The 26,976-nt window shown below is 36.1% G+C and overlaps 1 protein-coding gene across 2 annotated transcripts in view; it reads right to left on the minus strand.

Annotated features, from left to right (window-relative positions):
• Positions 1 to 26,976, minus strand: part of HGF (hepatocyte growth factor) — a 58,625-nt gene that overhangs the window by 20,122 nt on the left and 11,527 nt on the right. For both annotated transcript variants that reach the window (XM_027639982.1, XM_027639984.1), the window contains exons 2-8: positions 26,033 to 26,198; positions 21,232 to 21,344; positions 20,468 to 20,582; positions 16,305 to 16,447; positions 14,504 to 14,624; positions 9,959 to 10,077; positions 190 to 364 (exon numbers count right to left, since the gene is read on the minus strand). In XM_027639982.1, coding sequence (XP_027495783.1) covers positions 190 to 364; positions 9,959 to 10,077; positions 14,504 to 14,624; positions 16,305 to 16,447; positions 20,468 to 20,582; positions 21,232 to 21,344; positions 26,033 to 26,198 — 952 coding nt within the window. The remainder of the gene's footprint in view (positions 1 to 189; positions 365 to 9,958; positions 10,078 to 14,503; positions 14,625 to 16,304; positions 16,448 to 20,467; positions 20,583 to 21,231; positions 21,345 to 26,032; positions 26,199 to 26,976) is intronic.

The following is a 26,976-nucleotide window of genomic DNA, read 5'->3' on the forward strand; positions in this document are numbered from 1 at the left end:
TTTTGAGATCTGAAGAACTGATTTTCCCATGTTCAAATGGTTTTCAGCATCAGCAAGTCGAGTGAATGCATCAGGATGCAGAGCAGGGACAGGGACCCTATGGCTTACTTCAGTGGTATGACTTTTTAAACATTTTAAAACTAAACTCTTTTCCCACTGCAGTGATAGTACCCACACATCTCTACTCACTTGCATTTGAAGTTCTCAGGAGTGATGTTGTGCTGGTGAGGAAACTGAGAGTCCCATCTCTGGCACTGGATTCCACTCCATATGGTGCTGACTGTGCCACGGTAACCCTCACCTTGGCCCTGGATGCACGTTGAAGTCTCAGCCGCTGCCTCTGTGCTGTTCACAATGCTTTCATCTGCAGACCCAGAGAATAAATGCTGTTTCACACACTTAAGGTTGGCTGAGGATGTCAGGTTTGAAATCTACTTTGCAGTTCAAATCATGATAATTGGAGTTCTTTGGTGAAATTGCCAAGGTGATTACAGAATAATTTTCTCCTCTTCACGTTTACAACATCCACAAAATCAAAGTACTAGACCTTATGCTACTTTATCTACTTGCATGCAGAGAATCTGCAACGTTTAATAGTTTTTGTTCTGTGAGACACCTGGCCTATGTTGTGTCATGGAAGGTCAGAAGATATTCCTGATTACTTTTTCCTGTTCAGCAAATATCTTCTCATTTGCTTAGCTTTACAAAACTGAGTGACCACCCACGTGTGCACTGTTACACATGTTAATACATATTTGTAGTAATAAAATACAATTGGTTTTCTCTAACGAATTCACAGAATATCAAATCACAAGAAAAAAAGGTGCAGATAAAAAATTAAAGCAAAACCAAATCCTATTATAGAGAAAAGTACTAACTTCTCCTTGAAGTGTTAGGGGTTTTGTGCCTCATATGGTTAAAAGAGGGGAAAAATTCCAGCTTTTAAAATCAAAGATCAGTATGCTCTACAGAGAGACAAATGCTTTAAAGACTAACAAATTCAACAGACTCAAGATCTTTTACAGATGTTGATATACTCTGTACTCACCCTGGTGTGGGCTGTCTTGAACTAAATTCAGAAAAACAGTGGTTTTCAAATGACTCATTCACATAACTTGAAAGTCTCTTTTTATTTCTTATGCAATTTTCATAATTGCAAATTAATGGCACAGATATTGCATCAGATATATACGAAGCAGTACAAAACAAAATACCCTGCAGTAAGAGTAACACTTCTACAATGTCCCCAAAGGTTCCCAATATAATATTTCTGTAAGTAACTGCCCATTTGTTGGTAATTTATATTGTTCACAAGACTAATTTTATAAATTACTTTAAAAGTATTAGTTGTTCACAATAAGTATGTTAATAAAGTTTTTAATTAGTTTTCTTCAAATGGTCCAGTGAATAGAAAATATTTGTGTGTTACTCATAATATACTTCACTCCTGGTAACGTGAGCCAATTCTATGAACTTAGAATATGGATCTTAAGGAAACCAAATGTCATAACAGATGGTTTTGGCTGATTTGCTGACTGATCTTTGATGTTAAAGATCACTTCCCTGTCAAATGATAACATCAAGTTGTGCAGTTGAATTATACATTTATCCACACAACCCCTTTTCTCTTCATCTGGTTGATGTTTTCAAACCAGTATTTCATGGTCAAATTCATTTCCTGTCCTTCCTTCCCAAGACACTTTTTCTCCAAATGTTGTCCTCTTTCAATGCGATTGTGAGTTCCAAGCTCATTCCAAAGTCAAAAGGATATGGCACTGCAAGTATCACAAGTAGGTTTCTGCAGGCTGACAAATGTACTCTTTCTAGTGGATTCATCAAATAGATTTGCAGCTACTAACTGTATTTTTAGTCTTTATAGATTACTTTTTAAATAATTGAACTACAAAAAGATGAATTCATACAACTAATAGAAATAAATAGATGCATATTTCAGTTTTCCATCATAAATAATATATAAAACATATTGGAATTATATTCTAAAATAGCTCCTAAACTGATTGGAGTGGGCATTGCTATACCACATTGAAATATATATTAGTCTTTTCAAAAAATACATGCAAATGTAAGAGATGTAGTGAATAACCTGAGGGGGAAAGAGTTTCCTAATATGAGAAATTTCAGCATAAATCCCGTTTTCACATTATTTTGTAAGTCAATTAATAAACTATAACTACATAACTCTAGCAAAAACTCTTGCTAAATAACACTACTAATAAGGCACAAAAAAAAAAATCAACCTAATAAAAGCTGTTGCAAATACCAGAAGTGTTGTATGCACCAGAAGTTACTATTTCAACTGTAATGAACTATATAGTACATCTGCTGTGTACTCAGTCATATTAGTGAAAAAATAATTGGGTTGGTGTTTATTTATCACTGTGTGGGTCTGGGTTTTTTTAAATCACATGCGTGAAATGAAGTAAGTAATGAACCAATTGATTTAAGTAAGGCCATAGTCACTTTGTAGAGCATTCCTGCTTGTACATTGACAGATGCACAGCTTATTGTCAAACCTTACACTGCATGTCTGGACAGTGACCTCTATCTGTTTATCAGATTTTACAGTTTGTCCATGTCAAAATGTCCTACATAAAGGCACCAGACAAACTTAATTTTCACATTATCGTGAATACTTGCACAGCCAAGCCACCTCAGGAAAGATTTACATTATAATGACCAAGAGAGAAATTATTTCTAAATCTACAACGTGATTATCTGCTGCTACTTTGTGACAGCTCTCAATAAGAATTCCAGTAATGAAAAGGATTGCTAGAATATTCTCATTTTAATTAATACAGCAGTTCCTTCATTCCAAAAGGTCCACAAACCCCTCCCAGACTCTTCTTGCTGTACCACCTGCATTTCCTACAAGTGTCTCATTTTAAAACATGAAAAATGAGCCTCCAAAATATTTGTGAAATGTATTTCTGAAGCAATTCCCTTTCTGGTTATTGAGTCTCACAGAAAACTCAAATCTTACCAATAAAGGCTCAAGAAATCCTTCATTCAGCTGGTGGTTTCCTCAAACAGTCATGATGGGAACAGTCTCCCTGTTCCTGTTAATGAAAGTTGGGCTGGATGTGCACAGGAACATGCAAGAGCTTGAGGAGCAGTGCCTGCCTCACCAGGCATTACAGAGGGGCTCTGCAGACTATAAGGCAGTGCCCAGGTTGTCCAAGCCTACAACTTATATAGTTATCTCCATTCACTATTGGTCTTGTCCTTGAGGCTAATTACTCATCATCCACATAGCCAATTATCTAAAGTTTAATAATTCTGAGTATGAACATCAGATGTGCAGAGCAATGGTGAAAGAGCCCTGAGACCACAATCACCAGTTCTCTTACAAGGTGAAATCGAGATCAAGATAAAAATCCATAAAGATAAATTCCCATCCTTATCCCAGCAATTCCTCTAAAATATAAATCAAGATCTGCAAACCAAGGGCTTGTTCCACTGAGAAAGACATTATGAATTAAGCTAGATTAATTTAAAATCAGTTAGCAATCCTTACTTTGCATTACTTACTAATATTTCATAATATAAGTTCCCAGGATTTTTTTGCTTCAGTTCAACTTTTATAGTTCTGAACCAAGATTAAAAGTACTGTTAAAGGAAGAACACACAATGTATCATCTTATGAAAGACTACTATTTATGATTTATTGATTAAATGTCACTTCTTACTCCTGTATAAAAGCTCATTATGAACAGAAGAATTTGGTAATTGTCAGCAGCATTTTGCTACTTTTGAACTTTGTGGTTTTTTTGGTTTTTTTTTGTTTTTTTTTTTCTAATTCTGGATGACTAAGATTAACCATGTAATTCAGTCAGCTACATGAGGGGATTTCCCATTAATAGTATTTCCACCTCCACATGTTTACTCTGAAGTCCTCAACCAAAGTGCAATTATGCAAAGGTATCCTTTTTCCATAAAACCCTCCCTATTTTGATACTTCAAAATACATAGTTTTATTAATAAGGGCCAGCTCGTGCATTCATAGAAGCTTAAGTAAAAAAAATGAAACATTATCCAGAGTTTCATGTGTAAAGCCACAGATAGTCTTCTCAGTTCTGGTTCTCACAGTAACACCAGCATGAGGGATCAGCAGGGGCCTTGAGTCATTCGACAGCTGAAGTAACCAGTTAGAGTACTATTTCTGTCTTTAATCCCAGTGACCCAGAAGAAAATCCTGCACAAATTTTAGGTCAATGGTGAAGCTTCTACTGACTTAAAAGAAGATAGAGATATTACTGGAGAATTCATGTTTTTTCATTGCAATACAATCTATGTATTTTTGGGAAAAGACATCACTGGAAAAGAAGCAGGATCCTAAATCACATCATGAGGAAAATACCTGCTTTTGCTTATATTCATGTAGTGTCTTTCCTACAATGTCAGTCAGCAGAAAGAAAATGTACCCTGATTAGCAAAAAAATATTTTTAAAAGTAGATTTTAAACATGATCCATGCAATTCTACAAATGTCACTAAGTAAGCTGAGGGGTGTTATAAAGCTGGTCATGCTCAGTTGTATTGCCTGCAGGCACCCCTACCTCAAGCAATGACATCTACAATTCTGGGCATTAGGTTACTGGTAGTTCCTTCCTTTCCATATTTTCTTCAGTGTACTATCTCACAATCAAAAAAGATGTGGAAGACCCGCTACTGATTTCTAGTGTTTTGCTTTTTTTCAGTAAAAACAAATGAGAAAGTGAAGAAATCAATTAAAGCCAAGCTCAAGAATCACAATACTGAAGAACTCATTGTCACCTAAACCCTGCACCTAAAACCTTCACATGTACAGTTCATTTGTCCTTGAGCAGAGAGAGATCTTTCCAGGTAGTTTCAATGTCTACAAGAAGACTTTAAGTCCAAACAATTTTTATTTTAAATACATTTTAAAAAAAATAGTAAAAATGAATCCCCTCGGGTTTAGAGTTCTTAAATCTCACTTTAAAAACTATCATAGAAATGATGAAAAGGATTTGAGATGGATCCTTTTTGAGAGAATGTAGATGAAGCTGATGGATAAACAGTGAATGCTGGACCTATTCTATGTTTCTGTGTGAAGCAAAATAGAAGGTAACACTTTATCATCTACTAAATATCAGTCTCTTTTCACTGCCTCCTTTCTATAAACATCTTTATCTTATACAAATATTAAGCTTAAACTGAGTGTAACTTTTATTTGTTCACATACATACATTCAACAAATAACTTTTTATTCAGAACTTTGCATTCAAATGGGCGGTTGAAATCTCTTTCTAAAGAATGAGTAATTTAATACTGGTGAGTATTTTGCCTTCCCAAAAGTTATAGGCACGCTGCAATGGTTCATTTTACAACCTAGAATCTCAATTTTGCTGTTTCATTACTTGTTCTTTCCCATCAAACTTAGACCTTTATTGAATTCTCTCAAGGCTTTTCAAGCCTCAGTCACTCCTGCCTATTGTCTATGAATACTGACAGTAAAGGCTAAATCCATAGTCAAGGTATCTGGTTTGGTTGGAAATCAGGTAGGCATCAACAGTACACTGTCCTTAATAATTCCATGTAACTCTGAAGCTCTTAAATGACTGACATAAGCAGTTTCATTTCTGGGCCTCAGCATCTCTCTTATAGCCTTATAATGCATCCATAGAAGAACTGTTACCCATTTATTTATTTATTTTATTTTAAAGCAGCATTAGTTCCCTGCTCCTGTCTTCCCTGTAGTTCATGTCCTCATTCATGCCATAATAACAGTCATTTTCTTTTTTCATGTTTGCTGTCACTGCTTCCATTTCTTCATTTCATCCTACACTTCTTCATTGCTGTTAGTTGTCCTTTTATCCTCTCTTGTAACTAAAAATTGTCTCGAGCCAAAACCACAGACACATATGTGAGCAACTTCAAACCAGTCCTGAGGTCCCTGAAGTCTTAATCCAAATCCAGTTTTTGCAGCTTGAGCCATCTCTAATTCCTAATTGTTCCTGTCATCTCTTTCTCACAGCCCTGGCTGTAAGCCACAATGTTTTATGCTGCATTCTGTGCTTGGAAGTAAAATTACAATGCCCTCTCTCTCTTCAGTTTTAAAACCATATTTATATTCTAAATGCTTCCTTCCACTGACTTTTTTTCTGAAAATTTTGTATATGAGCTGTTGTCAGCATTTTGGCTATAGAGCATACTAGCCCTCATGACATGTAGCAAAAGCCACAAGCAGCATGCTGCCTTGTGGTCACTCCCCCAAAGAGAGGACACCTACATTTTTGTATACGGTCCAAGAACTTGGATTTGCAAGCATTTTTCCTAATTAGAATTTCTTGTAAATTAAATAAACAGTCCTCAGCATAGGAATTAAAAACCTGTGTGAGAATCCAAACCACAAAGCTATAAAGACCTATAACTCATGATGTTCTCTTTTTAGTGTACTGAGATTGCAAACAGCCACAGCTTCAGAAACACAGAGCAGCCACCGAAACTAAGAATAGCCAAGTGTTTTGGGCTCCCTGCTAGGAGGTGGGAAAAGAGTTTTTCTATGTGCCTCAAAAAAGACAGAAAACTGAAAACAGGGCTTCAATATTTTGTGTTGATATTCTGGCCATCGAGCTGTTGATACAACAATAGTATCAGCAATAAATTCCCTCTCTGGGTTATAAAAGAAAGCACTGAGCAGCATTGCATCTTATGTAGAGGGTAGTGCCATATGCCTGTCCAAAACATTCATTGAAAATACCTGCTGGATTAAGCACTTTCAAGACTACTACTTTTGTATACTTCTCAAATAGATTGCCTTATTAATTTACAAAAATCCACAATTTTTCTGCAGTGAAAATACAGTTTCATATGGGAAATTTCCACTGATTTTAATACATTTTCTAACTGAAGATAAAAGAAAGAATTTCTAGTTACTTCAGTCAACTTTTGCCTAGAAACAACACCAAAGACTTTCATCACAACATTAAAATAATTTCACTGTGGGTTTTGTTTTTAAATTTCATTATGATCTTTACTTTCTATTAAGGACTTTAACTGTGATTTGGTAGACAGAGGTGATAATAATCCAGTAATTTGCAGGAGATCTCCCACCCAACTATTTTATAAAGCTTTGGTCAGACTGGAGATACTGAAAGTTGCATGAACTGTAAGTTTACGTGACCAACAAAGCCAGATGTGAATCCTCAGAACACTGACACATCAGCTCAGGAAATGCCAAAGGATAAAGGTTTATAAAAGTTGCGTTTGTGAAACAGTCAGCTGTAATGTAGGAATATTTTTCTTTCATAATAAAAACATATCCAGCAGGGGAAAAGAACAGATCTAGTATGCTACACATGATTCATACGTTATCTAATAACTGGAGAAGTGTAGGAAGCACAGTTTAGTTTTTAAAAAAACCACAAAACAAAACAAAACCCAGACCAACACAAACCAAAAATCCAGAGCAACAGCTCCTAAATTAATGGATTAACTAAAAAATTTAAAGATGATTCAGTTGTATAGCTAAGTAAGCCTGTGTTCACAAAGGGGAAAGACTTAGTTTCCCCTATTATTAAAGACTATCAGTAAGTCTCAATATATGACATGAACTAGTACTGTAATTCATAGGTAAGAATTTCAATATGGGTGTGACTTCACGGATGCCTGACACAAAACAAGCAGTGGTCCTGTTAAGTTCCCTCTGTCTCTAGAAAACCTGATTACAGACATTGCCCAAAGTAGCAAATTAGCCTTACCTTTTTTTGCAGTGGAATAATTTTGATAATGTAACTACCTTATACTGGATTTACAATGCCTTATGATAGAGCAGAATAAGCTCAATTACTCTGCATCTGGAAGTACATTAAGAGTATTCTTACTCAACCCTTGGATTTCAAAAATTGATTGGAAGTCACTGAATCTCCAGAAAATTAGACTGACCTAAGCTAAGAACAACCAAGGAGAGAAAATTCTGAATTATTGGTGGCGGAAGCAGAAAACAGAGCATAATTTTTTTTTGGCAAGAATCCTAAGTGAAGAAGAAGAATGCCATGTTTCCTCCTTTAGATAACAACTGCTCACACATACACAGCTTCATGCTGTAGCCATTACCTCTTACCCTCCTACCTGCCTCAGTATTTATATATATGTTAACATCATAGGGAAAATACAGATTACATTATGGAAACAGATTTTTGTCAGACTCACGCTGTCTCTATTTTACCTGGATTTTAGAGACCCCAGTAATGGGTTATCTTGATATATTTATATCATCAGGAACAAAATATAGAGAGCCTCAAAAATTGAAGAGTTATTAAAAATCACTCCTTTTGTGCTTGAGATTTTTTTTCCACTTTTTGAATTCTCACATTAAACCACTTTCAGGTGAGCTTTATTGTTCTTTTCAATTGATTCTGTTCTCTTCTATCCTCCTCCTAAGAGAGACAAATTAATTTTACAATGAGCCTACTGAAGTGACACTTAGAGCTAGATGAAAAGGAGAGGGTCTGGTTTCGAGGACAATTTTTTAACACTTCATTTTGGTCAAAGTTCAAGCAGGACAACAATATAAATTGTAGTTTCAAACACTGCAGATCTAAGAAAAACTGACTTTCTCATGAGCTAATATGACACTGAGTTTGACTGAGAAGTTTTAGAAGTTTTGGTTTGCCTCCACTTCATGGAAAATCCAAAAATACTGTTTTCCCCTTTCTGCTTGTTTTCCTGGGGGGCTCTGCCACAGGGTTGGGGCACATAAATTTGAAAGGTTTCCACAGTATGGGTTCAGTTAAAGCTATGCCTTGTTTAAAGACATTGTCTTTGTTCCCATGGCGTTATAAATAAAGAATTTTGAGTAAAGGGAATTAAAAAAAAAAAACAAAACGGTTTAGGTATTAAGAAACTGCCATTAATATGATGCTTACACATTATTTCAAATGTTATCCATTCACTAGGGGCAAAATAATGGCCCCTAAATATGGCAATGAGAATTATGTGAGATAAGATAGGATACTATCACCTGTAGGATACATAAGCTGTGAATGAGGCGAGGAATTACAGGGATGTGAATCCTGGCTTCCTGATTAAAGCATGTCTCAACAAAACTGAATTCTACCATCTGCCTTAGCAACAGCATTACCATGAAAGTCTAGAAAAGTTTTCAAGAGAGGTCCAATAGTGTTAACTTTCTTATTTTTCCTGCACATTTCTAATTATCTATTTAACATCTAATTATCAGTGAACAGAGCTGTCAGAGCTATCACGAAAGTTAAGATGATCTGGGCTTTGAAGATATGGCATGCTGCAGGATACTCTGAAAATGTTGAGCAAAAACATCTCAAAGAGGACATCTAATATTTGTATACCTTAATGTCATTTTGATTCAATTCTCTGTCTGTAAAGTAAGGATAACAAATGCCACCATCTTGTAGCTGATGGATGAAAAGAAATTAATTGCCTGAGGAGTGCTTTGATATGGAGTGTTAAATATCAGAGAAAAACCCATGGGGAAATTAATAATTCTGTGTTCAGCACAAGGGTGGATATTGTGCAGGACCCAAGGCCTAGAACTGCAAAGCAGTGAAGAGTTGTTGGCAGAGAACTCTGAGTAGGGATGGTGTGTATATGCAGCTACTCCCAAATGATAATGCAAATGCCCAGCATGGTCAAAGTAAGAATGTACATGAGGTCTCCATGATTTTGTTGCTTCTCTTTTTTTGTTTCTTGATTTTCCTACATTTTATTGTAATTTCCAGTACGTAAGATTTTCACATATTCCAGTGGCGAGTAATGCACAACTCTTCTTTCCTGTCCAGATTAAACAGAAAACGTTTATAGGAGACCCTCTTTGAAAGCTGTATTTTAAAAGCCAGTGAAGGGCAATGAACGAACTAGCGGTGGTCCTATACTGCTTGAAATATCTGTGTCCAGATTTTGGAAAGGAAAAGGAAGTAATAAATTTTGCTTGAACTCACCACACATTTTAATTGCACAGAACTCCCAGGGGGTGTTAGGGTCAAGAGTGTAGCACCATGGTCTCAGCTTGCCATCGGGATTGCGGCAGTAATTATCATCAAAGCCCTTGTCAGGATATCTGTAAACCACAATGAGAAACGTGTCAAGGAAGTCTTCCTGGTAACACTGCTCAGGCTTCTACAAGGTACTTAAAGGACAGACTTCAGCAGAGGCAAACAAGAACCAATTCCTATTAACCTGGGGTCTGATTATGTAAGATGGATGCAACTCTGTTAGAAAGCTAATAACTTATAAACACTTTCCAAATATACAGCAGAATCAGATCTCCACTGAGGGGATTCCCTGCTGTGCTAATGCACAGGGTACCGGATGGGGTAACTCCGCTAATTGCTAAATTCTTGCTCTTGTGTCTGTCAACTGATGACCAGACACTGAAGCCTCTCATTTTTTTTAAACAGCCCAATTAAGTGTGGATTATATAAACACTCTCTGCCATGCTGGACTCATTAACAAAACAGGTTCTTCAGTGCAACAGCCCTGGGTTCAAACTGGAAGCTGTTTTGAGCAGCAATGTTACTAGTGATCCATTTTTGTAACAGAGCTCATTCTTGGTCATGCCCTCATTTCAAGCACTGGGGGAAAGAAGAAGAAAAATAAGGAATTAACTTCTGTCTCACTTTATCTCATTAAGATTTGATACTATTGTGCTATTTAAATGTTTCCACATTCCTACTGCCATCATGGAACGGTCAAAGAGATAGTCAAGATGAGAAGGGGCTTTTTGCATAAATGTGCAATGCTAACATCTGTAAACTTAAAGAGAAGGAGATAAATGAAACTTTTTTTTTTCTCTAGTGAACAAAAATTGTCTTGGCTTTCCAATTTTATTGAAATGTGTTAGTAAAAGAAACAAAAAGTAGATTTGCCCCTGAGGGAATCATGAAAAGTATGTAAGAGAACAATAAAGTTAACTACCTGGGAACTTGAATCCATTTACAACTGCAAGCAGATGTGTTTCACAGAAGCAGAGGAAAATATGATTTACAAGTGCGTGTCTTTGCTAGGATGCTTTTTATGTCAAATGCTCATGCTAATTTTAACTCATGTATTTGCAACTTGATCTCCCATTCCTTAGGAAAGTTGAGTTCCTTCAACTATACAAGGGACAGGGACAGGATTTAAGTAGAATTAAAAAAAAAAAAAATTATAAAAAAACCAGCAAGGAGAAACCTCACCAAACCGAGAATTCAATAGCAGTCAAGAATGTGGTAGTTTCAGATCTAGTAACAGTACCCTGTTTTCTGCTAGGTAAAAGACGAACTGTAAAGGAACAAATTGTGTCCAAGAATTTCACTAGGAAGCAGTTAAAGGGCTAAGAATACAGTAGAAAACAAGATGACTTTGGCCACCCAGTAGGTGCAGTGATGAGCTTTGATGTTGGTAGAACATGTTCCGTGTCAAGTAGCATGAAGTGTTCATGTCACTATCTAAGAACCAAGATGAGTGTCCAGGAAACAAATGGGGATGTAAAGGATCCACTTTCTAGAATACAAGTGTCTTTCCACAATATTCAGACATGCTTCTGCCTTCCTTTATATCCAGTAAGCAACAATTCCTACAAAAAAAGGCAAACTAACACCTTTAAGACACAAATGTTAGATAAACAACAACAGGACTTCAAATTGTTCCACACAATTCCGTAGTGAGGCTATGGAGGATTCCCTGGCAGATAGTCCCTTTGCTCTGTAAACTCCTCCTTCCCAAGTACATTGGACACAGACTCCTTGCTTAAACCTAACAAAGAGCCTGAGGTTTCAGAGATCTTTCAGAACTCTACGTATATTACTTTTTTTCCCCTTGAAACCGCAGTAGCTGTACTTCATTTATTAAACTGAAATGAAGGATCAAGATACACATCTGGTGTCAAAATCAAGACTTTTCCTCAGTTTCTAGAGAGGGAGGAGAGTATTAGTCAAAGAGATAACATTTATTCTTTTTAAAGAGACAGATGCTGATCTCTAGCTGTCCTGGAATTTAAATATAGAATCTAAAGCTCTTCACTAATATTTATTTTCCCTTTCTTTTTTTAAAAAAAGAAACTTGGAAACTTAATTTTGTATAAAATAAATTTTCATACAAGAGATATAAACCAGGGTATTAGTAAAAGGATTCCTGCAGTCATTCATCTCTTATGCTACACTTCAACCCTACTTTCCTCCTTATAATAAATATTTTCACAGCATATTTGACTTTGAGGAGAAAATACAAGCAGAAAAGGTGAAAAATTTTTCCCCTCTACACTGTTCTATGCCTAAGTCATTACCCTCAACAGTCTTCCTTCCGTGGTGCCTGTGAGGAGTACACAAAAGAACTGGAGCTTTAGAATACAATTCTGCATCCACTAATAGCTAAAAATGGACCATGCAGGAGTTGTTTGAGGGGTTCCTTCTACTAACTTCAATCAAATCTGAGTAAACAAGGGTTGGTTATCAATTCTGGTCAGTAGCTGACCTCTGAGGCAAATGAATGTGAAACAACTCACTGAGGTGATAAAAAGCAAAAGTGAGATTTATTCACCCTGAGCTGAAAGCATTGTCCAACAGCAGGTAGACTGGAGCATTTAAATGACTACTAGTTTTATTTCATTTTCTTCATAGTTGCAACTGATGAAGCCATGAATGAAAATAGGTTTAAATCTGCCCAGATTGTCCTTCCTGGTTTCCAAGTTATTCACGTTACACCTGGATATATTATAAATGTTTCTAGAGATTGCTGTGTTTAATGAATCATTTGTTCCAAACCTCTTTTATTTTTAACTTACGTGACAATTAAAAAAAAACCACAAAGCAAATCCCACAACCTTTTAAAAATCTAGTATAATCAAAGTATAATGGTTACTACCTTTAGTGACTGTTCCATGAAGGTGATTAACACCAGTGTATTAGAAATGCATTGGGCCCCATTACTCTTCTGAAAGCTCATATGAATCAATTCAATCTGGATGGGTGTTTTTTGATAAAAACCCTCACTTTTATTACAGTCTGAAAACTCTCAAGATGATGTTTTCTGAAGGAAATAGTTCAAGGAGGAAGGTAGTTGTTCATAAGACTGCTGTTAGTCTGAAAAGTCATTTTCCAAACAATTAAAAATTAATGGAAAAAAAGAAATTTCCTCCTGACAGTAAAATTGTTATTATTTGTGCCCAGAAGTTCTACAAATATTTCACTCCCAAGGAACAAAACTCTTTCAGTGACTTGTTCTAGAATGCACAGTAAGTGCATGGCAAAACTCAGATTATCTTCAGTCTCAGTCTGCTAATATAAAATATTTATTGTAGCAGAGCTGTGGGATGCCTGCTATTATTCATGAAGCAGATTATCCGACCCAAGGAAGAAAAGAGGTTATATCACCTAAACTCCAAAACTTCAGATCCTTAATGTTTTGCTGAATCATCAGGCTTTCTAAAATATAGTAGTATTCACATTTCTGAGTATAAAAATAATGCTTTATTTAGTGAAACACTTTAACATACACAAAAATCCTTTCAGTGAAAGATCTTAATCATTCTGGGTTTTTTGATTCTTGCAGTCTTCCTCCGGCAGTTTAAATTTATTTAATCCAATTTATAAATGGAGTCAATCCAAAATCCAGAATAAAACTAAAATGAAACTGAAGTCCAGTTTAGATGATCACAGAGGTCTTCCTATGTGGCCTAACCCCCACCCACGCCTATGCCCCAAAATCCTTCCAGAAGGGTGTATTATAGATGACCATTTGTGGTTGGGTGAATTTTGCCCTCTAGGACAAACCCTAACAGGAATGAAATTTGTCTTTGTATTTCTGACTCAACTTTTGGCGTTATGCATTCATGCCTAAATTAAAAAAAAAAAAAAAAAGAAAAAATTCTAAGATAGAAATTCACAATCATAAAATACTAAACAGAGCAATGAACTCCTTTCCCAGGCTGCAAAAACATATGCAGTGAGCAAATATTTTGGTCAAACAAATTGGGTACTTAAATGTGATTATAACAGAAGATCATCCACAGTTTTAAGGCTATTCAATATCTCAAAAAGGAGGATAATGTTACTTGACGATATTGCAAGGTTATATTCACAATTGTGTCAAGAAATCTAACAAAATTGTATGACTTTTAATCATTATTTACTTTGAGGTGACTTTAAGGTATTTTAAGCTCACTGAAGCTGCAAATCAATATATGCAGAAACATTCAGCGGTTAATTTTTTAGTGTCAATGAAGTTAATTTTGATCAATTAATGCAGCACATGCACATCACTACACTAAACTAGCATGGGATGTAGTCACAACTGCACAAAACAGCCTCTAGTCCCCATCCTGCATTTCCATTGTGACAGTAGCCAGCCTACACTATGGACCAGAAACCCAAACGTCTAAAACTGGTGACATCCATAAATTTCAGTTAAGTTCATGCTAGTTTTGCTCAGTTGTTTCCAGAATGTGTGCAATTTTCAAATTATGACCACATGGTCTTGCTTGGTGGGGGGGGGTGGGAAGAGGTTACCTCTCTGGTCGAAATTTGTGCTTGTGTGGTCTCTGAAGATCCCAGCGCTGACACTCCTTGCCCGTCTCGGTGTGATCCATTGGCCCTCTGTAATTCTCTCCATTGCAGGTCATGCATTCAACTAGGAAAAAAAAAAAAAAAGTAGACACTAGTCATTTATTACACTGATGACTTACACCACAAAAAAAAGAAAGTTAAAAAGAAATAAATCACATCCCTGCTCTTATGTATTGAAACCAAACTGAAGTGTTATAAAAAAATGGTACCTTTTTGTGAGTTGGTGTGGGTAATGCCCTTTGGAATAGAATAACATCTCTTTCTTAGATCTAATCCATGAGCTTAAATGTGATATCACTTTATAGGACACTTACAGTTTTGAGGTAGGTAGGAGTCAGCTGCTAGACACATTCATGTTCCTAAAAGATTTTTAATCTTACTTATGGTTAGTAGCAGAAAGAGACACATATCTAAGGAAGAAGTATTTTTTAAAGGTGGTATTTTCCAATTAAGTATCATCCATTATTTCAAATCACTCTAAGTCTACTATAATTACAGCACAAGTTTAAGTGCAGAATAATGGTTGAATCACAATTTCAGTGCAGTACAGTATATTTTCTAAATTCCCAGCACTTTCAGCTACACATGATACTGTTTCTTTTTGGTGATAATTCTTTTTGACAGCTTACACTAAGATACATTTTCAACCCTGGTTTGGGAAAGTGGAGGGGGGTAGAGAGAGAATGGGCAAAAACTATCAAAGGGATTTGAAACTGCTGTTAAACAAAATTTAGATTTAGAAGTCTGAAAATATAAAATAAATTCATCCTAACTAACTGTAGACAAACTTCTCAATTACTCCCTAATTAGAGTAATTTTAAAGAAGGATCACTTAGAAAATACTATTTTATGCATTTACAGATCTCATTCTTCAGTCAAAACATCCGCTACCAAAGTTCTCATCCTACAGTGAGCTTCAAGTATTTTCCCATTTGAAGCTCATTTAAATTTATATTTAAATGTTAGGTTTTAATAGATTTTCAAGCTCCTTGTAAATTATTTGCTTCCCCCTTCTCTCCCTCTCTCCCTCCCTCTCCTTTTAATTCCTCCACAACACCACAGCTATTGCATGTGACACATTAGCAGGAAAATTAAAGGCATCATATCTTGAGGATTTAAATGAGTTGATTGACTGGAACTGAATTGGCTGATTAGCAAGATATAAGAGCTTAGTTTGGACGTTAACACAACTTAAAAGTCAACAAATGCAATGGTACACATGAAGTGTCTTTCAAATTCTGTGACTTGAAAGTCCAATGGAATTGGATTTATAGTTACACTTATTTACAGTATTTATTTGAAAAACAAAGGACATACTTATCTTGAGCTTTCATCCTGTAATTCAGTATCTAAATTTTCATCAAAAAGAAGAGGAAAAGCTGATTTTACCATGGAATGGAACTAGATGATTTTATCACATAGTAATACTGAAACCGTAATGGATTCACTATGGACTAGACAAGCAAATCACATTTGTGTGATCAGCACAATTACATTGTTCAAGCTCCTCCATGACCTGAAAAAAGCTGCTGAGCCTGAAACCTTGTTCAAATATTCCAGTGTACTGGAACATACAAGAACTTCTCTTCCTCTTAATACCTCCTTTTCTTGCTATGTGAATTATTCTTGCTGAGAAATCACCTATTCTTTATCCAGAGGCCACAAGTGAGTGACTACTGGAAGTTATGTGCAGCTGCTGTCAGCAGAGCAAAAGCGACTTTCTGCAGAAGTCGTGCCAGGTTACCTTCTGAGCAGAGGGGGATGTCACAGACTTCGTGGCGTGTCTCTGGACTGGTGGTGAAACACCACGGGCCTCCCTCTTCCCCTCGGGGGTTTCGGCAGTAGTTTTCCCTCAGGTCTTTTCCCCGATAGCTCGAAGGCAAAAAGCTAGTTTTAAAATGACAATCATTACAGTATAAGAGCATGCAAACTTTGGGGTTAATCATACTATTTTTACAAATAGTTAGAAAAAAAATCACATTTCTGCTTCCTTCTCCCTCCATCCCACCTAAAGAAATGTACCCCCCAAACATCTGTCCATGCACAAATACACATCTTCAGTAGGGATTACTCAACCTAAATGGCCTAAATCTGGGACAATTTGTCTAGCCTGTAGCATGCTGTAGTGAGTTTTATTCCCATTCCTCAGATGTCCAGAGCCAACTATCTGCCACAGAACCAGAGGCAGCCACACACTCCCTGTCAGCCATCCCTGTGTTCTCCTTCGTGAACTGTGTGTGCATAGGGGAAAAATTCATTGGGTCTGTAGCCAGACCTGTCTTTCCTCTGCATGTTGGCACAAACAACAGGTCCATTTGGGCTTAGACTAAAAAGTCCACAAGCAGAGAAACCCCTTTGCATCCCTGCTCAGGTAGCAGCTAGAACTGATCCTCAGGAGCATGTGAGCGTGACTGAGTGGTGTGATACACCTCGCCGAGAGGCTTTCACTGCGTGAAACCATGGACTGCTTTGCATTTCAGCATCAGAAATTTCCCCAGATGTCACTTAAGCTGTCTTGCTTCATGTTCTGCCACAAGCCTGACTGTTGTCACCTTAGGGGCTGCTACTTATAGACCTATTCATCATTGCTATTGTATAAATTAGGACATTTCACAGTAACCCAGCTGACTTAAACTGACCAGGTGCAAGGTGTTGTCGTCCCAACTATCTGTAAAAGTATTTGTTTACCTCTAGAGAAACCCTTACATGCACACTGACATATAGAGATATACATAGGCATACATATATAGATTATATATATATTTACATATAAAAGATTGATAGTCAATTTTCTCCTCAAACTTATGAACTGCTAACTCCATAGCAAGGAACCAAACCCCAGACTGGTCTGTTCAATGCCACTGCAACAGGTCACGACCACACTCAGGCTGCATGTTGCAGACAAATCCAGTGGCATTTCACTACCAGTTTCACTGCAGTGGTATTTAAACTGCAGCTAAATCTCTGTAGCTAGAAAACCCCTTAAATCCAGAGTTGTGATCTGTTCCATGAAGATTTTTTTGTTAATTGAAACACTGGGCAAACCGCATAGGGGATCACACAGAAGTTATAACTGAATTAATTAATTGATTTTATTTTTGAGCTTTCTAAGATTTGTTTCATTTTTTTCTGTCAGTATATTTAAGTTATTAAATTTAAGAAAAATTGGACATGTGACATTTTAATCATGTTTTATTCCCATTAATGAAATATTTGAACTAACTGAGATGAAAAATACCTCTGTTAATCACATTGTGGTTCTAGCCAATATAATGTGGAAGCATTACATAAAAGAATTTGGGGTTTTTTTATTTTATTTTTGGTGCTTTAAGAGAATAATTTTGTGTCATTACTGCTGCCTATAAAATTATTGCTTCTGTTTTTCCTCTGTGGTCTTGTAATATAAATATCTTAAATGTCTTTTAGTTAAAGACAGCCCTGGGGAAATGTTTCTGATAGGATATTCTAACCTGCAAATGTGTTAAAGTAGTATGTCAGTGCATACAAGATCATTTTATTTAACTCTTCTGCTCAGAAATTATGGACATAAGAAAATATAGGGAAAAGGTATCTCAAATTGTATCAGATATGCTATAAGAACATTAAAAAAAAAAGTCTAAATGAATAGCCTTAAAAACACAAGATGAGTCAGATAAACAGATGGCTTCAACAGGTACTGAAACAATGTTCTTGAGAGAGGAAAAGATGAGTTGCAGTGAAGGCCAGTCCAGAAATGGAAGAAAGGGACACTCCTAAAATTGTTTGATGATTTAGTTCAACTACATTAGGTAAGGAAAAAAGAAAAAAGGCCAAAAAACTGAAGCCAGTAAGAGTAATGGTAAAAACAGATTCAACCACAAAAAAGTCATGGAAATTAGCCAAAAGCCTGTGAAGCACTGGTCTACTCTTTGACCATTTTTCTTTGAGCCCTTTTTACACTGGGTTTATCCATTTAATACTCTCTAAGAGTCCTGCAATCTGTACTACGATGGAGATGAAAATAATAGAACCCTGGGTTTTGCTGGGAGTCTCTGTGTTCTACTGGAATACAAACCAATAAAAATATGACTCATTGAATTCAAGCACAACTTTAGTCTGTAGTTATTTCTATTTTGTCTAGAAAGATAATTAAAAATCATTAAAGTACATTCTCCTTTAAATATGAAATGGGGATTTATTTTACAATGGCACATTGTGATAATCAGATGTTGAGAAAAACTGACCTAAAAATCTAAGCCTTTTGTACTAATAAGTTCCAAACACACCACTACTGTCTGCTTCTTCCCATCTCCCTCATGTCTCTGATGATGAAATCATATTTTCTGATGTTGAAAAACAAAATTAGCATGCAGCCACCTCATTTATCCGGTGACCTTTAAAAAATTAAACTTATTGCACAAGGCAGGAGAAAAGTCATTCTCATAAAATTCATCGTAGAAGAGTGACTGTCCAAATGTGATAAAATGGTGTATGTTGTGTATTAAAATGCAATTCAGTGACAATGTGCACTATAAAGACACTTTCCTTTCTCTAATTATATAAAGTCATATGTATATTACATAGAATAAATGCTCATTCTTGCTTAGTTTGTAATTATTTAGAATTCTTTCCCTTCTGAAAGATGAAGATTGTATACTTCAAGGTGTTAAGTCTCAAAAGGTCACTACTGTGGCACCTGGTGATATTTATGATATGCTCCCAGACAAGAACAGGTCTGGCCCCACTCTGAAAATCAGACACACTACCACCGATACTGTAAGCAGTCAAGTCCAGTAAGTCCAAGCCTGAGGCTCAGCTTTGTAACACATCATAAGAGGAGAGAACCAAGTATCCTTTGCCTTTTCATGTTGTTCCAAGATATCATCTTGTACACTGGATTGATTTGGTCAGGACAGGACTGAGCAGTTCCTCAGCCCAGTTCCTCATTAACAATATCCAGTTTGGCTCCTCCTAAAAAAAGTGCTGATGCTGGAAGTCTGGAGCAAAAGGCAGCAACATAGACAGGAAGCTTATGGGTGAGAGGACATTTTAGTTTTGTCTCTTCAAGTTTTATTGTCTAAATGGCTAAAGCCAATACAAAAAGGTTCAAAGAGAAATGGTCAAAGAGTAGACCAGTACTTCATAGTCCTTTACCTAGTCTCCAGCAATGTTTGTTGTGGATGACTCTGCTTCTACCATTATTCTTACTGGCTTCACATTTTGGCTTTCTTCTCCTTTCCTTAGATAATGGAATCTTATGAGCTTTACTCTCAAGATGAAGATTTGGCCTCAGTTTTTCACTGTATCAGGTCTTAACCTGAAAAGTTAAGTTCTGTACCTGCTGCATCAGTCTTTAGTTATTGCCAGTATGATGTGAAGGAAAGGATTTCAATAGTCTGTTCAGTCCTTTCCATGTATTTGTTGCCTGGCCTAAGTGCTCTATAGAGTTTAATGTATTCAACATATAAAAGAGAATTACCAACAACTATGCAAATGATACTAACAGTAACTATATACTAAACAAATAGGTGGGTTATCCCCCACTTCTTAATAATGGGATTTTAAAAATTGCTCATTCCCTGGGAGTCGATTAGAAAATTGTGATAAACTTCCAGATCCCAGGCTGAAGTTATGCAGATGTTTTGTTCCTGTCAGTAACTAAGAGATCAAAAGGATATAAACAGCTAAAAACACTGACACAGGAAAGGAAGGGATACAGACACGCAGGTTGGCATTAAAAGAGACCTCTTTGGAGAAAGCTCATGAAAGTAAGGATTTTCTGGGATCTGGAGAATGGCATCTCTTGGAGAAAGGCAAGAAAAATATCTAAGTGATTTTGTTGTCTAAGGTTAGTTGTCCCATAAATTCTTATGCTTTATGGAAGCTGTCTCAACACTATTCCCATTGTCTCTGCTCCTGAACTCTTACCTGTGCTCATGGGGGATCATTGAATTCCAGGCCTGACACTGGATACCACTTTTGGTAACAGATATTGTTCCTTTATAGTCTGCTCCTTTCCCGATGATACAATTCCTGACATAGTCTATTGAAATAAAAGAGGGGTTTGAGTATTGCAATTTTAGGGTTTTGATTAATGCAATATAAACTAAAGTTCATAATCTATTTTCTAATGGATTATATTATAATATAATATTATAATAAATAATATTATCAAAATAATATAATTTAATAGCCTTTAAATTCCTAATTATTCAAAATACTGTTTAGTTGTTGGCATACATTCATGTCCCTTTTTTTTTCCAAAATATCAATTACTTACTGACTTAAAAAACTCCCCTGAAAATGTTTCCCACATGTCTGATTGAACAAAACTCTTTAAGTCTGATGACTTAAGTCTCCCACTCATTAATGAGGTGAATAAGAACAATATTAAGTCAAAAATGTTAACATACATTTGAGCTTTTAAGTAGTAAGATGAAGTAACAATTCAGGCTAGTATGTATAATGGTAGGCAAATATGTACATGGGAAAACTGACCGGTCATGCTAGAGGAACTAACATGACAACAAATTCAGGATATGTGTAAATAAAACTGTAAAACGCAACTTTCAAAATTCATAGAACTGTCCCATGCTCAGGATGTTCCTACAGTCAAAAATCACTGAATGACCTCAGGGGTTCTTTTCTCTCTTCAGTGCTGGAAAAACAAAATCAGTAAATAAATCAGTTACCCTTCTTTTCATACAGATCAAACGCATGGTCTTGCTTCTTTCTCACACCATTTGTCAAGCTGTTGAAGGATAACCAATGGCACCGTTTTGTAACTCTGTCATAAGCAAAGGCCCTGAAAAGAAAATCTGGATGAGAAAAAAAATCTCTGTGTGGTTTATAATAATGACACATGGCCTGCCAAAGAGCATGCAATGACATAAGAATTATTTTTACTGGGAAAATCAGAGAAACAGTCCAAATTACTATTTAAACCCACAACTCTGCTGACAAGAGCAAAGAAACAAAGAAATTAAATTGATGTGGCCATTACATTAAATACCAGCTTAGTTGTTCACACTAATCTAAAAGTTCCCTTGTCATTAAAGATCTTTATTTTAAAAGTGAGATAAATGTGACTGAGACAGCATATGTGTCCCCAGTTATGCTGCTTTCTGGGAAAAAAAAAAGAAGACTCTAAAATATCCTTTTTTGCTATGCTTACAATATGGCTCTGAAATAGTTCCGCATCTCACACTAGTGGCTTGAGGAAAATTCAGGAGCAAGAAATCTGTTTCTTAACTAGATCAACAGAGCTGCTTAAAAACAAGATTCTTTTTATTTTTATGGATAAACTAAACTGTGATAGTGTGCCTACAGTTTGTCCTTGCCTTGCTTTTGTTTTCTTCTTTTCTCTTATTTTAACTACATTCAATGATAGAGCACAATATATGCTGAATTCACTGAATTGAGGGGAGGACAAGAAAGACAACCAGGAATCAGAAGAGTAAAAACACCTTCTTTCAATATTTGAAATGAAAAATGCAGACTTTTTCTCTTAACATCATTTTTAAAGGATAGACTTTAAGTGTAGGTAAAATGTTTTGAAAGATTTTAAGAACTGCCTTGGAGGGGGCAACAATTATTCCAATAAAGATAGAAAAATAAGACAGAAAAAAACCCACAGGTGTTTTTTCCTTAACGTTTTTCATTAGAACAAAATAACAAATCACGGACATCATACTATTGCCTCTAGCCTACCACAAAATATACATTTCTGTCAGTCATCCCATACCTTCTGAGATATTTTATTCTGATCTGAGAAGGCATTTTATCATTACTTGATAATATTGAAAAGACACACAGATTTCACCCATACTTTGGCTGTGCCATATTCCTGAGCATTGCACCCCTCAACAAAAATCTCTTTGATCTCCATTTAATTCACCATACAAGCTTTCTTGTGTGAGATCTTGCTGGTTTCGCTTAAAAATATTGCACGATCCAATCCAATCCAATCTCCCCAGTCTTCTCTCTTTCAAACATCTTCTTCATTATCGTTTCCATCACCAAACAGATTTTTCATCCAACTGCTCTCTCTACTCTGTTGACTCCAAATGTTTCCAACCTGCTAACCTTCATCCTTCTGCTCTTGTGAAACCTTCTGTTCTCTTCTGGCTGATTCTCAAATATGAGCATATCCAAGCGCCTCTAACTCCATCTTCACAAAAATATCCTTGACCTTTCCTTCCTTTCAGATTACATTCTCCTTTCCACTCCTCCCTCCTAAAGTGGGAATGCAGAATGCACTGTTTACAAACAGTTCTTTCAGTTTTTGCCTTTCAGTTGCCTTTTGGTTTCTTTCCAGTTTGGCTTCAATCACTTCTGTACATAAAAGTTTCTAACAATCTTTTCTTGGACCCAAATCTGGAGATTTTTTATGATTCCAAAGTCAACATATTTGAGAAAATTTTTGGACTCTCTTCTACTGATACTGATGATCACAACCATTTTTTCTTGTTGCTCTTTGTACTGAGATAGTCGGTAGATTTTCTCATCAGGTACTGAAATTCTGTGATCTATACTGGAATCACTTCCTGTGTAAATGCAGAAACTCTAAGCAGATAACAAAGAATGAGACAGGGACAACTTTGTCGCTAAGAAAGGGACATACCTGCAAAAGTCACCTGCATAGACAATAAAATAGTAACTACATTATCTTTTTCTCCTCCATAGTAAATGTAGTGGGAAAACCTGCAAAGATGACTGAAAGAAAACAATGGGGATATGGACTGCAAAGGGTGATGAAACTCAGGAATAGAAGAACTTAGCAGCAGCAGGTTAATAAAGCTGATTGAGATGGCAGAAAAAGATGCACAGAGATTTATGAAGTTAAAATGACAGCGTAAATGAATCTAAGGAGTTCTTTGATGGAGGGTTTTAGGAATAATGTCATAAAAAAGAAACAGGTCTAGATAAGAATCTTGTAGCTCAGTTGGAAAGAACAAGATCTGTGCAAGCATGAGAGCAAGGGAACAGAGGAAACATCTGTTCTGAAAAGTGATATACATTAGTTCCAACAAAAACGTGCCAGGGATAAAACCAGCAAGGATTAATTATTAACTGATATAATACTCAAAATTTACTTGCAAGTGATACAGAAACTTATAACAAAGGAATCAAAAATTGTCTTTTTTTTTTTTCCCCAAAAATAGAGAGTGGTTGATCCTTTATAAGTCTGTAGTGCCTGAAATCTTCTTTACCACTTTCTGGCAGAAAAGAAACTTAATCTTCTTCCTGCTTGTGTACCTCACAGTGCACAGACTCAGATCTTGCTGCTCCCAGTGCTACTGTCACACTTATATTAAAAAATAATTCCTTCTTATTGGATAATAATGCTTAAATAAATTGAGTTTGCATCTGGAAAATAAAATATCAGTGCTGTGGCCCAGATGATGGAGAACTGCTACATGGGTATGGAGTGTGAGAATCAAACCATAAAAACATCAACAAACCAAGGAAAATCCAAGTCTAATATTTCAAATATTTAAAATGTTATTTAGTGTTACTTCTCTTCTTATTTTAGAATGCTCCCTCAGCAAGCAGTAAACTAGTTGGTTTTCATTTAAGTTGGAAACAAATTTCACCTTGTAGTAATCATGTGCTGGTATGAAATTAAAGACTATGATCCTAGGAATAAAAGGAAAACATTAGTAATAACTTGTCCTTTAAAAGGGAACACATGTCAAATGTGTGTTTACAGTAGCATCAAAGAACTGTGCACACTACAGCGGGACTCCTCTGGGGCCAAAGGGAAAAACCACAAGGATGTTCCAAGATCCCAGAAAAGAAAATCCCACTTGCTCTGCAGCATAACAGTAGTAAGACAAGACCCGATCACCTACACCACTTCCTTCCTAAAAATATGGAAGGCAAAATGGGGCATTCAGAGAATGAGTCATCAGATTTGTAGTTCTTTTCCATATTCAGTATGAAGTAGTTGCATGACAGATTGTGATTCTGATATCTGTGAGCACAAATTTTCCAATTGTGTTCTCAAAGTCCCTCATGGCTCCTCTATGTCGCTGTATTGACTGATTAAGCCAGGGAGAATTTGCCCCTTAAGGAATCCATCAGACACTGTCCCAATAGAAAAAAAAATCTACAATAACTGAGAACATTTTAACAATTCAGAGAGATTATAGATTAATATTAATGTAAAATAGAACAGACAAATACATTAACTTACCTTTTCTGTTCAGAACACCAAAGATACCACCCTGAGCAGCCACAACTAGCTTGAGGCAATTTTCCTAAACTGATGTTGGAATATAGAATTGTTGTTTGCTCAGCATTATTCAGAATTTATTTTATACTGTGAAACCTAATTTTATAATAATCCTCACTGCTAACCATCAGAACTCAAACATGTCTCACTCTATTGAATACAACCTGATTCCCTTGGCAATAACAACAGTGGAAGCTTTGCCAATAAGAAAAGGAGTGGCTTGCACCATGTGAAAAATATTAGTGCCTGGAAAATATTTTCTATCAGAAAAAAAGTAAACTCTGTTTATTGTTTACATATATAAATAGTCAGAGTACAGAACAGTACTAACTAGATCTTGCAACAGTGGGATTAAAGGCTTATGGAAGAATTAAATCACAGTGGACACCTTCTCTGCCAAAGAGGAGTTTCTGTTGTCATATTTGTTCTAGCTTTCATTTGTAGCAATTGTTAAAACTTTTTTATGTCTCAAATTCAGGCTTACATTTAGGCCGGTATTGACTAGTATAGAAGTCATCCAGTCTCTCCAAGATTCTCCTGCATTCATGGTCTTTCATTTATTGCTAATGGTCCAGACTAAGTGAGGCCAAGGAGATCATTTAAATCTAACACGTCAGAAAAATAATAGTGATTTGTTCCAAAAAATAGTAGAGGATATGTACAAGGCAGACAAGCAATCAGCTGCATGATGTGTTTCTAAGAGATGACAGATGCTGAAGGACAGCTATCCACGCCCAGAAGGTTTGATTTCATTGTATCAGTTTTGTAGCACTTGCCAGTCAACTTCAGCAGTGCATGTATCTGTGCTCCATGTGTGAGGTTCTCATTGATTGCAGCAGGAGTAATGTGCAAAGAATGAAAGCAGAATATGGTCTGAAGTGGTGCTGAAATACTGCAGCTGTGATGTGTGACAATAACCATTTTATAAGAGACATAAAAATCTCAGAAATGTTCACCGACCTCTACAGTGCAGCCCAAGTAATCCACATCTTAACATGAGTACATTATTTAAGCTATGTTATGGAACAGATCAGAGACTGGACAAACTAAGAAGACAGATAACTCATATAAAGCTTCAGAAAACACTGACACTCTCTGGACAGGTAGAACAACATTACTGAAATCAAAAATCACAATCTTTAGGTTGTTCCAGGTACAAGCTACCACTGATGACAATTACAGAAACACCTTTGGTCAAAGGTTGTTATATATGTTTCATTAGGGAAAGAAATAAATAAAAGAGATACATAACTTACTTGCAAGTGAACGAGAGGCCCTTGTTCCTGCTGCATCTCTTGGCACATTGTTCAGTGGTATTTAACAGCTTAGTTTTTACTTCCAGTGTTTTGTTTACTTTAATGAGCATCAACTCTCCTGTCTTTTTGAAGTCATGAAGAGGATTTCTCCTTTTTCCTTTACCCTCTAAAAAAGAAGCAAAGAAAAAAAATTAACAAAAGATACAAACAAAAAAACACTATAAAGAGGGTGCTGACATTAAAGTTGGCATTGGATATGGACAACTTTTAAAAGGAATTACAGGATCTTTGTTCAGTACCTAAAGCATGGAGAATTTCACAAAAATAAGGTAAAAGGAATTACTGAAGAAGAATTGATTACTTTAGATGGTGAACTCCATCCTTAAAACCAGAAATAGCAGGAATTTTAACAAAACTAATTTTAAATAAAAATTTGCATAACACCGTAAAAGGGTAAGAGGAAAGTTTTTCACTCTTTTTGAATTTTTTTCAGACCCCCCAAAATATGTCTGTTAATAATCAGAAATCTTGTAAATATTTCCATGAAAAACTCAAGTGAAAAACATTATCAGTAGCTGAATGTGATAAACTGTTATTAGAAGAGTAATCTTATCACAAATAGTGAAAAGAAGTGGATTTTGGAAGTGACACAAAATAATCATTTGTCCTCTCTCTGCTCCAGTGAAGTCTCAATGTGAGCGTTGTGTCCAGCTTAAGTGCGACTGAACTTCAGTTGTTAGCTTACAGAAAAGATTAGGAGGTCAAACGGAGGCCGTAGCATGGAAAGTCTGCAGTGTTGCAAACATTCCTGCAAAAGTGAATGCACTGATCTGTTTTCCATGTCTCTGTTGAAAGGCCCAGAGGAAGAGGCATAAAATGGAGCGAGGAAGATTGGCTGGAGATGCTTGGCTAAAGTGCAAGAGGAATGATCTTTGATATTTGCA

Source organism: Corapipo altera, unplaced genomic scaffold (genome assembly GCF_003945725.1).
Source record: "Corapipo altera isolate COAL_440 unplaced genomic scaffold, ASM394572v1 1b, whole genome shotgun sequence".
NCBI classification, from domain to species: Eukaryota; Metazoa; Chordata; class Aves; order Passeriformes; family Pipridae; genus Corapipo; species Corapipo altera.